At 43.8% G+C, this 15,931-nt stretch overlaps 1 protein-coding gene across 2 annotated transcripts in view; it reads left to right on the forward strand.

The window, feature by feature from the left end:
- Tnr (tenascin R) overlaps positions 1–15,931 on the forward strand; it is a 189,889-nt gene that overhangs the window by 149,408 nt on the left and 24,550 nt on the right. For both annotated transcript variants that reach the window (XM_051147658.1, XM_051147659.1), the window contains 9 exons: positions 1,725–1,814; positions 3,016–3,279; positions 3,811–4,080; positions 5,720–5,839; positions 6,702–6,848; positions 9,507–9,626; positions 12,351–12,494; positions 13,107–13,237; positions 14,061–14,193. In XM_051147658.1, coding sequence (XP_051003615.1) covers positions 1,725–1,814; positions 3,016–3,279; positions 3,811–4,080; positions 5,720–5,839; positions 6,702–6,848; positions 9,507–9,626; positions 12,351–12,494; positions 13,107–13,237; positions 14,061–14,193 — 1,419 coding nt within the window. The remainder of the gene's footprint in view (positions 1–1,724; positions 1,815–3,015; positions 3,280–3,810; positions 4,081–5,719; positions 5,840–6,701; positions 6,849–9,506; positions 9,627–12,350; positions 12,495–13,106; positions 13,238–14,060; positions 14,194–15,931) is intronic.

A 15,931-nucleotide genomic window follows, 5' to 3' on the forward strand; every position in this document is an offset into this window, starting at 1 on the left:
GCCCTTGGAAGCAGTATGGCCCTGTTCTTGACATCTGGACTGTGAAAGAATGTTTCTGTTGTGTTAAGCCTCCAGTTTGTAGGAGTTGATGACAGCAGCCACAGGCAATTAATAAGGATGGATAGCAGACTGCCCACCCACCTTCATGGGACTGTGATGAAGCTCCAAGAACACTGGTGCTTAAAAAGCACAATGTTACACAAATGCAAGACAGTCCTACAATCCACAACTCTCAGGAGTTCAGGCAGGCCTCATAATAAGCCTGCTGGAAGGACCTGGCCTGAGCATTGGAGGAGGCCCCCAGGGGTGGCAATTAGATGGTTGTGTTTTTCTATAATATAATTCTTAATAAGTGAGGATAAGTTTGAAGCCAGTTACAGTAGAAGTATAACGGTCCCCAAAGATATCCACATTCTAGTCCCTAGCATTTGTGAATATGTCGCCTTCTGTAGTTTTGAATAAAAGGGCTTTGCTCACATGGTTAAAGATATTGAGATGGGGAAATTGTTCTGCCCTACCCAGGTGGGTCTAACTTGCTGACCTTGACTCCTATACATTGGATGCAAGGAGGTCAAAGTCAAAGTAGATATGACAATGGAATGCAAGATAAACGGGAGAGAAAGGGGCCTGGTAATGTTAAACTTCAGGCTTTGATGGTAAATTAAGAAACAGGGGGCAAGAAATGCATGCAGCCTCTAGAAGCTAAAAAGAGGAAGAAAAAGGTCCTCCCTTGGGACCGACAGAAGGAATCAGCAATCTTGCTGAGCCACCTTAGATTCCAGACCTCCAGAGTTAGAGGATTACTCATTTGTATTGTTGTGAGCTACTAAATTGTGGTAATTTGTCACAGCAGCAACAGGAAACTATTACATCAATCAATCCAGCTGATCTGAGAATGAATGTGGAACACTGGAGAGAAAGACTCCAGAGGATTCTAGATGTACTAGGAACCTGTCAGTGAGCCTCCTTAATGAACTCCCAAGGGATTTCCTGTGAGACTTATACCCTTTAAATTTGAATTTCCTCCAAACTCTCAGAGTCCACCAGAAACCACTGTAAATTGATCCATAGTTTAAATACCCTGGACTGAATTACTGCCTTGCTTGGGGGGAGGGTGGCTTCCCAATTACTGGACTTCTGCACAAATCTATGTTAAAAAGCCTGACAGTTCCATGTTCAAAGGAAAAGTCTACACAGTATGGCCTTCTAGAACTAACCCCAAAATCCTCAGGACCTATTTGTAAAATATGTAATATAGCCCTCATACACACGGTCAAGAAACTCTTTCAGGCTCATGGCGACACTGCCCTATTGATTGTATTCTCTTCACACCTCACAGTTTAAGCATGGAACCACATCTCTGTTTTAGCCAACCTGAGACACAACATCCACAGGCAAACATTATAGACATGACCATTCTTCCCGAGGATACTGAGAGAGATGGCCTCTCTCACTGCCTTTCTGAGGCCCATAACAAGAAACCACACGGCATTGGCCAGTTCATCCTACTGGTTTCATATGGATTTTCCAAAGTAGCAAAATTGGGATTTCCTAATAGGTAAAGTTAGGAGCAAACCGAAGGGGGACTAAACAAAACTGGAACAGGAATCTGTGATCATTTTCTTCTCTCCTTTCAATCTTCCTCATTTCATACACCCGTGTGTACATACATGTGTGCATGCGTGCACACACAGAATAATGTTTGTTTCTGCATCTACATACAGACCTGGTGCCAGGTACAGAATATGGAGTTGGAATATCTGCGGTCATGAACTCAAAACAAAGCATTCCCGCTACCATGAATGCCAGGACTGGTGAGTAGAAGAACGATGTAGATGACTAGGCTGCAAGCATGTAAGATTGAGGAGGTGTGAAGGCTTGCATTATCAGCATCGCCACTGGGCAACCCTCCCAGTGAACAAGACCCCATTGATTAACTACTGCCCAGTGACAGCATCTACCATATGCCTGACCTGGCATCTAAAGTCCCAACCTATTCACCACGGAGCTGTATTTCATCCACAGTCTGAAGGACTGTGTAGAGCAGATGTTAAAACTCCCCAACAGGCTGATGCCATAGCAGACTGCATTTCTATCTAAACTGTGTCATAGCAGGTAGAGTGTCTACCTCTGTCTACATCACAGAAGCACTCAAAAGGGCCACTGGAATGAAGGTCTAGACTTGGAAACATCATATACAATCCCAGGGCAGCAGAAAAAGTCCACATACAGTTCTTACTGCTCTGGATCCAACCGTTTGTGTTCTAAGTCCTTGGGAAGTTTCAAAGTCACTCTAGAAAGCTTAGATATAAGCATGTTGGGCTGGGCAGGGATTGGAGGTGGGTGGGTGTTGGATCAATGCCTGTCCCTAAGGTTCAACCTAGCATAAACAAACTGCTTGAGGGCACATATTAACAAGAGTCCCCATTAGTCCTCAGACCTGTACACATGTGGTTAGGATAAGCCATATAATTTCCAAGTAAGGGAGGGGAAGATGGGAAACTCAGCTGCCATGAACGCCTTATCTACATGGTACTGGCTCCTCTTATTCCCTGACTGGTTTACCGAGGGAGGAGGAGCAAAACAAGTGTATCAGCAGCTAGATATATCCCAGTGATGGGTGTATTCCAGTGATGTCGCTGCTAATAACGCCTTCCTGCAGATTGTCCACCTGCTTACCATATCACTGGCCTTCTTTCAAAAGGAAGCTGCTTAACAAAATGCAAGAAGAGTATCAGCCATGACAAGCTCGTGGCCAACAGGCTCATGACACACTGCCAGCCTAGAGACACACAGGGTAGTCCAAAAACTGATGGCTATCCTAAGGAGTCAGTGTGAAAGAGGCCAATGGCCAAGTGACATGGTACATGCCTGTAATGTCACACTTGGAAAACAGAGGCGAGGGGATCTTCAATGTCACCCTTGCATACATAATGAGTTCAAGACATGTCTAGTCTAACAAGACAATGAAAAAAAATGAATGAATGAATGCCTGTAACTTATTTTAATCCACAGAACTTGACAGTCCCCAAGATCTCATGGTAACAGCGTCCTCAGAGACCTCTATCTCTCTCATCTGGACCAAGGCCAGTGGTCCCATTGATCACTACCGAATTACTTTTACCCCATCTTCTGGGATCTCTTCAGAAGTCACTGTGCCTAGGGACAGGACTTCACATACACTGACAGATCTAGAGCCTGGAGCAGAATACATCATCTCCATCACTGCTGAGAGGGGTCGACAGCAGAGCCTGGAGTCCACGGTGGATGCCTTCACAGGTACCAGGGGAGCAGACATCTCAGTGATACTCGGGAATAAATAGATCTTAAAGTGAGAAATATTTCAGATGACCCAAGCTTCCAAAAGAGAAAACTAAAAGAGATATGTAGGGGGAAAGAGGAAAAAACTAACATATGCATGAAAACAAAAGTGTTTGGGAGTAAAGAGAAGGCGTGAGCTAGGATATGAAATTTTATGTAGGATTTTTTACAGGCTAAACACAGGAGTCAATCTGTCTATCTTGCTCTTCCTGCATTCAATCAGTGAGAACACTAAAGTTCTAGGTCACACATTTCCAAGTTAGAAGTCTTTAAATCCTGGATCACTATTACGAATATTTCACAGATATTCTAATTGTATAAGACTTGACTGTTCGGTATATGGCTTGGAAAGAGTAGATTAGGCCAGACTGGAGTGTGAGGAGGTAGGACTGTCAGCCAGCAGGTGAAAGTGTAGCCCTTGTTAGCATAGAAGGAAGTCAAGGATCTCTTCTGTCCAACGGCCTGTTACCAATCTGCTCTATTTTGCAGGCTTCCGCCCTATCTCCCATTTGCACTTCTCTCATGTGACCTCCTCCAGTGTCAACATCACCTGGAGTGACCCATCTCCCCCAGCAGACAGACTCATTCTGAACTACAGCCCCAGGGATGAGGAGGAGGAGATGATGGAGGTCCGCTTGGATGCCACCAAGAGGCATGCTGTCCTGATGGGTCTACAGCCAGCCACTGAATATATAGTGAACCTTGTAGCTGTCCATGGGACAGTAACCTCTGAGCCCATAGTGGGTTCCATCACTACAGGTGAGGATGTAAAAGTCGGTGAAGTGGGTTCTCGCTGCAGCCTTTAACAAAGCAATGCAATCTGAAAAGAGAAACATTCAACAAATAGCACACTGAGTCCATGGCTAATGTGAATTAATTTCAAGCAGCTACTTCTGCCAGGGATGCATAAGAGACATATGATGAGAAATTCCCATTTGAAAAATAGGAGAGACCCAATGTTTGAGAGCTCAAGTCTTGAATGCATTGGTTCTAGATCTACCAGTCTAGAAAAAAAGCCCTGGAAAAAAGCTTGTCTCCAGGGAAATTCTTCTGGATGAAAAGATGAGGTTTTTATTCTGGAGAGCCATCTCTATATTCTTTCTCAGAACCAACACAGAGCTAGCATGAATCATATAGTGACCTGGCACTCAGAGGCTAGAGTTGGTTTGCACATTGTTTGGAAAACATAGCACTCTGAGATGAATTGGGTCATTTGCACTTGATCATTTGCAAACGCAATCCCAAATATGACCCATGCATACCTGTGTTTAGGTAGTTCCCTACATACTGACAAGAACTCACAGCTGGAAAAGTACACGAAACAATCAACTGACTCAACCCCACAATTTAAGTATGCACCATAAACAAAATATAACTTAGCAAAGATTTTTGTTTGAAATTTGTGCTCTAAAATCTCTCCACAGTTAATAGCCAGTTTCCCCAAAATAAACCAAAGGTGGCTGCTAAAAACTAAGGGACAGTAGTGGAGTTGAGTCTTTTTATACATAAATTTATTTAGTTATTTCTATTTATTCACTTTACATTCCAATTATGCCCCCTCCTTGGTTGCCTCCCGGTCCCAACCTACTTCCCTCTTCCCCCTCCTTTCTCCCCTACCAACTGACCCCAGCCTATCAAGTCTTATCAGGACTGCCTGCATCTTCTTGGTGCTAATGAGTGAGCACCAGAGTCTATGTAAGAGGTAGCCTTTGATCCCCATATTAGGGGACCCACATGGAGAATGATCTACCTATCGACTACATCTGAACAGGAGGTCTAGTTCTCTTCTATGTATGGTCCTTGGTACATCCATCTCTACAGGTCCCCCTGGGCCCAGATTTATTGGCTCCATTGGTCTCCTTGTGGAGCTCCTATCCCGTTGGGTCCTTCTAGCCCATCTTCCATCCCCACTCTTCTATGAGACTCATTGTGCTCTGCCTAAAGTTTGGCTTTGAGTCTCAGAATCTGCTACAATCCCTTGCTGGGTAGAGTCTTTCAAAGGACATCTATGGTAGGCTCTGTCCTATTCCCTCTCTTCAACCAAGTTGAGTGTTTCTAAAAGAAGTTTCCCTTAGAGAAGATAACTACGTAATTCTCTATTTGAAACAAAATACATGGACTTAAAAGGAAGTTTCTAGTTGGTCTAGCTAGGTAGTAATTGTTGCACAGAAGCACAGTTCTTGCCAACTTAGTTTCCTGTTGTTAGAATGTTCACAACTGGCTTTGGCCATAGCTACAGTGTTACAGTGACATCACACTGCCCATCATCCTAGGGATGCCCAATTAATTATTCTGCCTATGGGACACTAATGGATCAACAACAACAATACCTAGGAACAGATATTCAATTTTCAAACTGTGCTTCTGTCTTTTCTCCCCAACTCCCTGACCTTTGTAGGAATTGATCCCCCCAAAAACATCACCATTAGCAATGTGACTAAGGATTCACTGACGGTTTCCTGGAGCCCTCCTGTTGCACCGTTTGATTACTACCGAGTATCATATCGACCCACACAAGGTAATGATATTATTTTATTTCTCAAACATAAATGATATTTGAAGCTGGGTAGAGATGACTATGGAGGCACTATCACAACTACAGGGCATTGACCCCTCTGTGTAGCATATTCTCTCAATATGAGAGTATGTCCATGAAGAACAACAGAGAAACCAAGAATTCACCAACTCCTCTCAAACCAGTAGAAGCAACTGGACACCATTAGCTAGGCTGCACAATGAGTAACAGTGAACTCTAGGAGACGTTGCCAAGAGCCAGGGCTGCATACACTATCCTGAGCATAAAGTCTAAGACTAGAATCCAGGATATGGACAATGACCCAGCAGAGCCAGATGGAGCCCTGGAGGGAACCACAGTGATGTGATCCTAATTCTGCCACTGTAGCCAATGTATGAGTCAGAGAAGCTGGCTGAGACCTTGCCTGCATACTGCCAGTTCTAGCTGGTGCATGAGGCACTGTTAACAAAGTGGAGGGAATGCTCACTTCCAGCCAGGGACAGGACAGTTTCCAGGCTACCTTTCTCTGGGCTGCATAGATCACTTTTTGCAGCTCTGCCCATTATAATACCTTGATATGGTCACCTCAGAGAATACCAGTCTGACAGAAACCTACACAATACATAGTTTGTTTGCTTTTGTTCTCAAAAGCCCATAAAATGAAAGCGTGAGGCCAGCATATAAGATTTATTCAAGCCCCACCATTACCATTTTATGAGTCATTTAGCTGCCCTCCCTTCCCTATTGCGTGCTGATCCCACATCCATCTGTGCTTCATGACCCACTGTCCCAGTGTACACTGAGCCATGGGCCTACTGATGAGAGAGCTATTGAACTTTTAATGATGGGCTTTGTTCTTCCTCAGTGGGACGGCTGGACAGTTCCGTGGTACCCAGCACTGTAACAGAGTTCATCATCTCCAGGCTGTATCCAGCTACTGAATATGAAATAAGCCTCAACAGCGTGCGGGGCAGGGAGGAGAGTGAGCGCATCTGCACCCTGGTGCACACGGGTAAACATGGCTCCCTTGTTGAGTGCCAGGTCAGGACATGAGCAGTGGGCTTGACACAAGCACGGGAAGCAGGGTGAAATCATTCCAGCACATACAGTGGATACTGACTGGTTCCAGGGCCTGAGATGCCATTCCTTGGCTCCTGTGACTCACTGTGTCCTGCAGGACAATTTGTGGTTTCTTTCCCCACAGACTGTTCTGTCTAATAATAGGAGTTTAGTGAGTCACATTTGGGGAGTCTTGCTGGTTCAGGTTAGGAATTCTCCTGGAACTTCCACTGTGAAGAGTACCCTTTCAAAGATACATGACAGAGACAGATCCCACCCTGAACATTTGAAACATAGGATCTCTTTAAGACTTGGGGTGGGGCGGGGCGGTGGAGGGAGTCAGTGAACCTCAGAAAGAGATGTTATTTGAGTTATGAGAAACTGGGGGGTGGGATTATTCATCATACATGGTCACCCAATAGCTTTGTGGCCTTTGCTCCAGGGAAAAGGCCCCCAAATCCTTCACCTGCTCATAGGTAGTGGAGGTGAGGTTGAGCCCTCGTAGCATCCCTAGCTGCCAGCAGAAACACCATGTAGTCCTGCTTCTCCTATCAGCCGTCTAATTGGATTTGAATGTCCTCTGTGTCCTCAAGTCCCTTCACAGAAGGAGCTCTAAAAGGAAGGGAGGTGGTGAAGAAAGACGAGCTTGAAATACGGGAGGTGGAGAAGAGAAATTCCCCCTTCCACGCCTTCTTCAGAAAACCAGCTCTTTGGATAAGGCCAAAGATAGGACTCTCATTTCAGCAGCTTCACGAGCCTTCCCGCTCTGGTCCTTAAGCAAGTGTACCTTGTAGAATTAGCAAAGATTTCCTATAGATGTCACTAGAAGGCACAACCACTAGTTTCTATCCTCAACCTCGAGAGCAGACCTTCTAGTTAAACCATAGTTTCCACTACACATAGGAAAACATCCAGCCTGCCTCATTAAGAGAGCACCTGGATTTCCAAATGCTGCTCAAATTCCCTGGAGATGGTGTTTCTGGAAGGAGGGAGATGTGACTAAGAATTCCTCGCTGCTTTGTAGATATTCTCACAGGAGCCAAAACAGCAACTCTTCACACCGTGGCAAAAACATCTTTCAGAAGCATAAAAAAGTACCTTTCACAGGACAGCACAGGGTATTTCTAACCTCTCCTAGTGTCCTTCCCTCTGGTTCTGTGAGGGTAGATGCACTAGCTGTGTTTTGTCAGTCTGGCTCTAATGGCTCTATTTATCTGTGATCATTAAAGCATCTGGTTAATAAATATAATGCCCATTGAGCCAAGAGAGCCCTTTCCTGCCTTCCTGAAAATTCTGCCACATTCTGTCATTGAAAAATCACAAAATGGATTTCAAGAACATCTTGTTGCCAAGAGTGCTGTGATTCAGGCCAAAAGCTAACTCCCGGGATTCTCAGCCTCAGGCAGCAGACATCTCAAAAGCAGAAATTCAGCAGCACACCAAGACGCTCTGCTGCCCTACAAGTCAGCCAGAATAGTTCTGATGACTTTCAGCAACTATGGTGTGTTATAAGTGTCTTCATTTGTTGTTTTAAAGTCATCACAATAATATTAAAATGTGTGGAACTGAGAACTCCCCCAAGAGTCCATACACACCCCAGAAACCACCAACCATACTCTAATAAGAGCTGAATTTGAAGACATTTTTTGAAAGCACAGATTATAGATAAAGTCCAAAACATTACATGGCAAAGGGTATTTTTTTTTAATTATTGTTACTTTGGGATGAGGAATATAAGCAAAAAGAGGAGCTAGAGAAAAGAAAATCACCAAATACTGCTGACTTAATTAAAGAACAAGCATAGACCAACAGTGGATCCTGGTTCCCAAATACGAATTATATAACTCAGGATGAGCTAAATCTCAAACTGTTGTAATAACATCCATGTTATAAATAAATTCCAACTTTACGAAAAGGAAGCACATAAGTAAATCTAAGAGTTACAGCATGGGCGAGTAAAATCATAATCTATTCACCAGCAAGCTTTCTTCCCTTGCCAGGCAATCTTGGTTTCCCCAAACTTGTACAAATCTCCTTGTCTCTCTATGCAACAAAAAAGGATGCCCCAAACACAGCCCACAGGGAAGCATGTGAGTGGTGCTGTAAGAATTCAGAAAATGGAAATGACTCTGTGGGCCAAGTTATTGGTGCCGGGGCTCCTGCACTTGCACCATATTTCCTGAAGTTCCCAAGCAGAGATATTTCTGCAAAGCTCAAGCTTGCATGTGTGATACAACGTGTGGGCCAGAAAGTAGGATTATCTCAGTAACTAAAGAATCATACATTTTTTTTCCTATAGGTTCTTCATGCCATTTACATTGGCATATCTACAATACAACAGAGTATTTTGAATTTTCCACTTCCCATTGAACCCGTCAAAGAATTCTACACAAAATAAGTTAATGAATTAATTTAAAAGAAGTACTTAGGACAATTGTGAGGAAAGCTGATATTTTGAAAGACAGAAGGAAAGAAAGGGATCAATGGAACCTAATAGGTAGAAAAACAATCAGTCTTCATTCCAGCACAGTGACATACGTGCACCACATGGGAAAATTCTGATGTTTTGTGGTACCTGCAGTTCAGCTTTCTTTAACCTGTTCTTTTGTAGCCATGGATAGCCCCGTGGGTCTGATTGCTACCAACATCACCCCCACAGAAGCCCTGCTGCAGTGGCGAGCACCCTTGGGTGAAGTGGAGAACTATGTCATTGTCCTCACACACTTTGCAAGTGAGTGTCTGTAGGTTGGGGTGGTGGGAGCTGGAACCAGCATGGAAGTGAAGGAGTGATTCATTTTTTTTCCCCATCTGAAAAATCAAACCAGAAATTACCTTAGGTTGGGGAAGTTATATAGCCCCTGAACTCTATAAAGACCTAAAGCTATCGCTCAACTCCTCTAAACAACTGATGATGAGAATCGCAAAAGCTCAGTCTGAAAGTTTCAAGGAAATTGAGCCTCCAAGAACAAACGTAAAATCACAGCTAACACTAAAGACACAACTCAAAAGTGGGTGAAGATTTTCACCAAAGGGCTACAGATAAGAAAGAAGAATTTTCTAGATATTTCCAAAGCAGGAAAACTACTAACGTCATAGGATCAAACTTGGAGCAGATCACAGGTGAGCACAGATTTAGGACCGTTAAGCAATGTTTCTGTTGTACTGGTCTTCCCTACCCACATCCAGCCCCAAAGTTTGAATCAATGCAACGATCTGAATATCAGTGCAGTTCTCAGCAGGCTCATCTGCCTTACACTATTGAAGTTGAATAGAGATGCTTAAAGCAAAACAGAAGCATATTCCAAATATCTAGGCTTAGGGGGATTGTTTCTTGGCCAAAATTAAACATGTGATCACAGAATTTTTTGTGTGGGTTATATTCAGGGATCTGGGGAACAAAGATACCAGAGAACAGAAGGCAGGCAGACGTCTTAACTTTCAGAGATGGAAGAGAAAGCCAATTCCGCAAGCCACAAAGAAAAACATATCATCAAAAGTTTGGAGAAATGAAAACTAACAGAGGCTATCAAACAAAATGGAAAAGGCATTAGTCATGACTATGTACCGGCAGGTTCACAAAGCCTCCTTGTTGATTTTGGTTTGGTTTGGTTTTGCAACTCTGTTAGCACATTTGGATTTCAGATAGGCATTAGAAAACTGAATATCATTTTATCTTTACTTAGGAAGGAAAAGTACATTGATAAACCATGAGTTTGGATTGATAGGAGCATAGCTGATTGCACAATCCTCCTGAAAGAAGAATACTATGGACACATCCTAACCCCTCAGTGTTCTTGCACAGCCCATCTCAACTCCTATTGTCCCTCTGTGTGTATATCGTGATCCAGCATGTCTCAAATCAGCATTCCTTGTTACGCTTTTTTTTAAGCCTTGAGAGCTTCTATGCATTTCCCATGTGCCATTTTCTCCACCAGGAAATTCTCTCCCAAGAGTCAACCTAGAAAAGACCCTGTCTTTTGGGTCTTAGCTGCAGCCATATATATATATTTTTTTTTTTTTTTTTTGACAAAGTTTCGCTGGTTCCCCTAAGGCAGCCATGCACACCTGCTCACAGTGCCAAGGTACAGAGCTCCATCCTTTCCATCCACACCCGTTCATTCGGCAGCTGCTTTTGATAACCTCCCATGGGCCATGTCCTCGCTAAACCTAGAGAAATTCAGAAAGCAAAGCATGAGTTTTTACCTTCGTGGGACTCACTTCTGGTGATGAGGCAGAGAAGGAGATACAGCTTGGCATGAACTGGGGCATGAAATATGAAAGGCAGAGCATAGTGAGGCACACCCAACGGGGCACCCTAACTTAGAACTGGGACAATGAGGGGGGAAAGAGAGAAAAATCTGAGAAAAAGTAAAAACGCCAAAATTCTAAGGAAAACTTGTAACCTCTCTGCATTTGGAGAGAGATGAGCATTTGGGAACTGCCATGGGTTAGTACACTAGAACAGTCATGGATGGCACGATATCACAAGGTAGGATAGCAAAAATATAGTCATTATATACTCTCCCAAAGAGTTTTAGATTGTGTTAACATCCTCAGATATCTTGTCACATTTGCCTTAGATCCCAGCAAACTGGAAACATCAGGTCTGACCTAGTTTGGAGATGTGCCTAATAAACTTTGTTAAACGCTGAATGATTCAGGAATATTCCAATTGTCTAAAAGAGGGCTTGGCTCTGATCTAATGAACAGTTTTACTAACAGCTTGAATGAGTCCCAAGAAGACATGCTTACAAAATTTGTATATAAAACAAAACTGTGATTGATTGAATCCACATTAAAAATATTTTTAATGAACTGAAACTATGGTCCAAAATTCAACCAAGGCAAAAGATGACAGAAATAAAGGCAAAATTCTGCTCATGGGACAAAATAATCAACCGAAGGGGTGGTGATAAAGTCACTGATTATTTGTAAATTCAGCACGCAATAGCAATGATACATTGCTGTCCTAAGGCGTGGAGGAATCAGACTGACCCTGCTTATCGTAGTCATCGGTGATACCAATCCCTGTTCTCAGTTCTCTCTCAAGCTTTACATTTCAGCAAAGATCCTGACAAACTTTCTGGTCCAGGGAGAAGCAGTTATGACTATGGGAACTTTAGAACTGTCATATAAATGTAATGAGAAGTAGGCTGAATTTTCCGTCTCGGGGAGGGAACACTTGATGGAGAAGAGTGGACAGAAGGAAACAGCCAGATGAGCAAGGACCCCTCATACTCTGATCACAGAGGCCTGAGGAGAAAGTAGGGACACTAGTCAGCCTCCATATACAGAATACATTTTCTGAAGAATAAAAAGAAAAGATAAAAGAGGATCCTCGTGTAGAGTGATAAATTCCACCCTGTGTGGTTTTCCCAGAAGTCTCTGGTACCAAATCCAGGTGGACCGCCTTTAGACGTGGTAGCTCTTTCCTTATGTATGTATCCAATTTCAGTTGCTGGAGAGACTATCCTGGTTGATGGAGTCAGCGAAGAATTCCAGCTCGTTGACCTGCTTCCTAGCACCCACTATACAGTTACCATGTACGCCACCAGTGGCCCTCTTGTGAGTGGCACCATCGCCACCAACTTCTCCACCCGTGAGTACAGGCTCCTGCACGGCTGGCCTCCATGGAGGATTATGTGGGACCTAATCATGATGCTTTCTTATAAATGGAGTAGATACTGAGCTACAGATTTCGGTGATCTGAACATGTTCAGCTGAATGTGGTCCCTGTATCGGTCCACTAATGAGCACTTTGGTTTCCACACCCGAGATCTATGTGACAATAGCAGAGCCAGACAAGAAAGAAGGTCTGGTACTAAAACTGTATCTGGTACAAGAAGTGCTGAGCAATATTAGAAATCCAGGTATGGCAGTGGGGAGCTTCTGGGTGAAATCGTGACCAGAGGAACATTAAAACGAGTTAAGATACAAGACTGCTTCAAATTCAAGCAGACAGTGGTTAAATAATAACCAGTTCTAAGGGCCTTAAGCATAAAGAATTATATTGCAATATGCCATGATCTAGCATGTTTGGCTTGGGGGGGCGCAGCTTCGAAGGAGGATAATAGCACCTTTTATGCACCCATCCAAGCGAGAACTAGAGCCAGCATGCGAGCTGCTCTGTGAACGAGATTACCATGCCTAAAATGAAACAAGGAAGCGCTGGAGAGGTAAGGACGCCCCTGTATTTTTCTCTTCTTGGCAGTCCTGGACCCTCCTGCCAACCTGACAGCCAGTGAAGTCACCAGGCAAAGCGCACTGATCTCCTGGCAGCCGCCCAGAGCAGCGATCGAAAACTATGTCTTGACATACAAGTCCACAGACGGAAGCCGCAAGGTAAGAATTGGATGTAAAGGGGGGAAACCCATTTCTTCCATGTGTAAGCTGACCAGTGGAATGACACACAGAAATTGCCGGGATGGAGAAGGGATCAATTCACAGGCAACCAGGGAGGCTTCAGATCCTGGACACACAGCTTGCCATTAAGGAGAGGGCCCAGGTTTGCAAGCCAGTAAATATCCAAGTTGAGGCTTTGCTATTGCTCTCTACCCACACTGAGGGCAGTCTACCTTGCAGCATCACTAGGTGTGGTGGGGTTTCTGGTATTATCAGTGCTATCAGAATGATTTCTCACTCACAGGGCCAAACGAACACAAGCCAGATAGTAAACCTGAGAGGCTTTTATGCCTTGATAAGCATTATAGCAGCAGCATCTATATAGCCTACAGTATGGAGATAAATTGTGGTTTTATGTCATCGGTCTAAACAATCCTCTAGAGTGCTAGTTAGCAAATCTTCCCTTGCTGTGGGATCCTTTTTAAAAGAGAAAGTCATATGCAGAAGTCAAATCTAGAGGACAAACATACTAAAACGGTTCTATTTGGTGGTGGTAGGGAGGCCTAGGATTCTGCTTCCTCGGCTCCTTCTACTCTACAACAAGCCCAGTGCAGTCAGAAGCGACTGGTTCAATAATCCTGGTACCTAAATTTATCCCGTGTGCATTTGTGAGATAGGAGCTGGTCTAAACCTCGCATGGGAGCTGCCCTCCCTGCCTCTGGGCAGTTGGAGAGGACAGCATTGCTGACCCAGCTTCCCACCTGTCCCATGTTGCAAGTTGGCTGTTCCCTCCACCCTCCTCCTTTACTCTGGCTCTCTGCAGGAGCTGATTGTGGATGCTGAGGACACCTGGATCCGACTGGAGGGCCTGTCGGAGAACACAGACTACACAGTGCTCCTGCAGGCAGCCCAGGATGCCACACGGAGCAGCCTCACCTCCACTGTCTTCACCACAGGTGAGGGACTTGGAGTCACTTTGATGCCTTCTTCTCCCTGTGTGACACCTGTCTCATCAGCACTGCTGCTGAGCCTTGGCTTGCAAAGAACCTATAGAAACATTCAACTTCCTTTCTCTTCCTTCCCCTTCCTCAAGGCCCTGCCAGGAAATCCCTATCACTGCAGTTATCATAGAAGCATCAACCCAAATCCGTGGTCCATATGGACCAACTAAATGCACCAAATAGAGACATCAGGCTGCTTCTTACTCCAAATTCCTTCGTGATTTTCTAGAAAAGAAAAACAAAACAAAAAAAAAAAACCTCTCTCCTTCCCCTGATCCTGTCCTCAGCAACACCTCCAGCACATGTGGCAGAAGAGACCTTCAGTACTAAACCCTCATAGACCCTCACAAAGTATTTTTGTATATCCAGAATCTCACTCAATCTTTACAACTACTGATAATATGATTTAAAGGGCAGGAAACAAGGCTATCACATAGCTAAGTTACAGAGCATTTACTTAGCATGTATATGATCCCAGGTTCAATCCTCAGTACCACAAAAGAATGAAGGAAGGGAGGGAAGGAGGGAGACAGACTAACAGACAGATAAAAAAAATGGCATGTAGGCAATTTGGCTTAATAGAATGCATTTTAAAAGGAGAAGACTTTTGGAAATCAAAAATTTACATGGCTTTTTGGCAAGCATTGTCCTAAATACATTGCATGCATTATTTAACAGTATTTAATTTTCCCCTCACAACAGCCTCTGTTCTATAGACTACTACCTCTATTTTTTTTTTTTTTTTTTTACAGGCAAGGAAAGTACGGTACAATAGAAATGAGATAACGCATCCAAGATCCTATACCTTTTAAATACAACGCTGATATTTGACCCCAGATAGGCCAGCCCAGAATCAGAACTGTTGATAGTCCTTTCTGGACCTCCATGGAATCTTGCCATAGTTTGTGATGCGCAGTTACCCACCCAGCCCAAAATTTTGCCTTTCACATTTTGGTGATGAGAACGTGTCTATCAATGGGGCTAATATGAGCATATCCTTCACCTCTAAACACAGATTTCCTGCATCCTCAGAGTATCAGATTGACTGGGTCCTCCTCCATGTCCCAGAGACTGCCCTCCCACCTCAAAAGAAGCAACATAGAAAGCCCTGCCCCCGTATTCTTCAGCAACAGAAAGCCCTGAACCCCCCCATATCCTTCAGCAACAGAAAGCCCTGCCCCCCCATCCTTCTCTCAATATAGTCACTCTGGATGACAAAGCATTGATCAAACACTTCAAAGTCCCTGCTGTGTAGTGAAATAATGAACGAGTCCCTTTCTTAAAAAAAAAAAAAAAAAGCTTTTTCAATACTTTAAAAAGGGTCTTCAGCGAGTTCATTAGTCAAAAACAAATATTTAATGGGAAAATAAAATAAACTGTGATCACACAGCCAAGACAAGAATGCATGGCGTGCCTCACGTGATGTTTCTTCTGAGGCTGAAGTTTATCTTGCTGTTTCAAAGATACTTTATTAAGCACTAAGGTGTTTTCTCTTGTTCAAAACTCAGCCCTGCACGTTCATACACTAATTAAAGGGTCCAATAATGAAGCCAGCACTTAAAAACCTGTTGGGGTGAGTTTTCTGCTGAATTAAGTCTTCTTCACCGTAGAAAGAACACAGCTAACAGACGCCCAGAGCTCTTGCTTTGCATGTTTATAGGGCTAAAGGAACCATCTCGTCACCAAAATGCTC

Source organism: Acomys russatus, chromosome 6, assembly GCF_903995435.1.
Source record: "Acomys russatus chromosome 6, mAcoRus1.1, whole genome shotgun sequence".
NCBI lineage: Eukaryota > Metazoa > Chordata > Mammalia > Rodentia > Muridae > Acomys > Acomys russatus.